Source organism: Oncorhynchus tshawytscha, linkage group LG13 (assembly GCF_018296145.1).
Source record: "Oncorhynchus tshawytscha isolate Ot180627B linkage group LG13, Otsh_v2.0, whole genome shotgun sequence".
NCBI classification, from domain to species: Eukaryota; Metazoa; Chordata; class Actinopteri; order Salmoniformes; family Salmonidae; genus Oncorhynchus; species Oncorhynchus tshawytscha.
This window is the reverse complement of record NC_056441.1, coordinates 47,818,612-47,820,344: the sequence shown is the minus strand read 5'-3', so window position 1 is coordinate 47,820,344 and position 1,733 is coordinate 47,818,612. Positions and strand designations below refer to the sequence as shown.

Genomic DNA, 1,733 nt, shown 5'->3' with positions numbered 1-1,733 from the left:
GATTAGTACATTTATAAGGACCTATAATTAACATCTCATTAAATTCTTGTCTAGATGACATGATGTGATCGCGTGAAATGCTCTAGATTCACTCTTTATCTTCACCAAATACTTTAACTTTAGCAGCCATTAAAATGGCAGAGGCGTTACTTACGGACAGTCTATAAAACAGAGTCTGATTATTTATAATCCCAAAAGTAATGAAAAGCCCAGGAGACAGTGTACGGTTGCTGTAGTTTGAGTGTTAGTGGTATGTTCGTATCAATGTTCAGATTCAGTCCAGTGGTGCCCCGTAGCTCTCCACCTCACACAGGGTCAGGAACTCATTCCTCCCTGGAATGACCACGTTGATGTATTGTCCCTCCATGCCGTTACAATGGAAGGTGCTGAAGGCGCGCTCTGGGACAGAAGGGACCAAAGCACGTCTGCAGGATGAATCACAATGACAAGTTACTGCAGAAATAGTAACTATGACTCTGTTTGCACACAGTCCCATGTGAACTCACTCTGACGCTAACAAAATTGAATAATTTGCCCAGTTGAGCAATTCAGTGGAACCACAACTCCCATAGTTCACCTGGGATTGTTGCCATTGTTGTCCTCCACAGAGTCTCCAATCCAGATCTCAGCTCCATTCAGTCTTCTGGAACAACAATCAATTCTGTTGGTGATGGTAATGAAGAACACTGTATGTATTAAGCAGGTCCAATCACTACCATGGGTTAGGTTCAATCTCAGTGTGCAGGAGCCATGTGTCACGGTTCCCATCAATGGCGTTTAGAACATAATAAAGGCCAGTATTGATTACTGGGTGTGTTTTCCCCCGTAATGACACGTTCTTTCCTGGACAAGATGCAAAAAGAGTTGTGAGAAATAACCTAATTGTGGTTACACATTTAAATTAGTTCATATAAGAGCTGATTGCTCTGAATTAGTTACTAATTAACCTGTAACATTACTTCAATGATACTCAAATGCAATATAAAGTGATTGGTCTCTCTCTCTCTCTCTCTCTCTCTCTCTCTCTCTCTCTCTCTCTCTCTCTCTCTCTCTCTCTCTCTCTCTCTCTCTCTCTCTCTCTCTCTCTCTCTCATAACAATATTTGGAAGTTGATCCATTGATATTTTTGGTAGCCTGCAGCATAGTCTTCACTTTTCAGCAGGAGCCATTTGCTTTCGAACCTTTGTTTTCCCTCAATTGTATTTGAAATATTGTGTCCTGTTTGGTCTGCATGCTGCTTTTTTCACTGACAGATTTGCCGCGCGTTCCTGACTGTAGGCTATTCCTTGTTCTTTGGGCTACAATCCACAGCTAGGCTTTTTATTTAAAAAAATAAATAAGCGATTGATCCTCTGTGGCTAAATTATAGGGCTTCTCTTGGCGTAGTAGGCTATTCTGAATGATGTCATTTATTTATGAACAGACAGCAGAAATTCTATCATTTTGGCAAATGCATTTCAATTTACAGGGGCGCTGCAGTTCTTTCAGAACCCTTCGCGCGGCAATGATTATATGAGGAAATAAATGATGAAGTGCAACGCAGGAACCCCAAAATACAAGCTTGTAAATATAGAAATGTTTAAAAAAAAATAAAAAAAGCACTACATAGCCTGGTTAAAACTCTCATTTTGATATCATGGATGGTCAGTCCTTGCATCCATAACTCTGTCTACGAATTTGAGATTGATGACATTTCTCCAGCCCCATCCCTCAGCTTTTTGCCAAAGCAGAGG

The 1,733-nt window shown here is 40.7% G+C and overlaps 1 protein-coding gene across 1 annotated transcript; it reads right to left on the bottom strand.

Annotated features, from left to right (window-relative positions):
- Positions 1-274: 274 nt before the first annotated feature.
- Positions 275-768, bottom strand: LOC112266051 (fucolectin-5-like). Its single transcript, XM_024443540.1, has 2 exons — positions 578-768; positions 275-425 (listed from the first exon to the last, which is right to left on the bottom strand). Exons 1-2 carry the CDS (start codon positions 766-768, stop codon positions 275-277), a joined length of 342 nt encoding a protein of 113 aa, XP_024299308.1.
- Between the last annotated feature and the right edge of the window lie 965 nt (positions 769-1,733).

Bases quoted from the DNA above. Each gene is read 5' to 3' on its own strand.
- LOC112266051 (XM_024443540.1), bottom strand. From the start codon at position 768: ATGGGAACCGTGACACATGGCTCCTGCACACTGAGATTGAACCTAACC. The intron at 426-577 runs GTGAACTATGGG...TTCATCCTGCAG, and splicing joins AACAATGGCAACAATCCCAG to ACGTGCTTTGGTCCCTTCTG.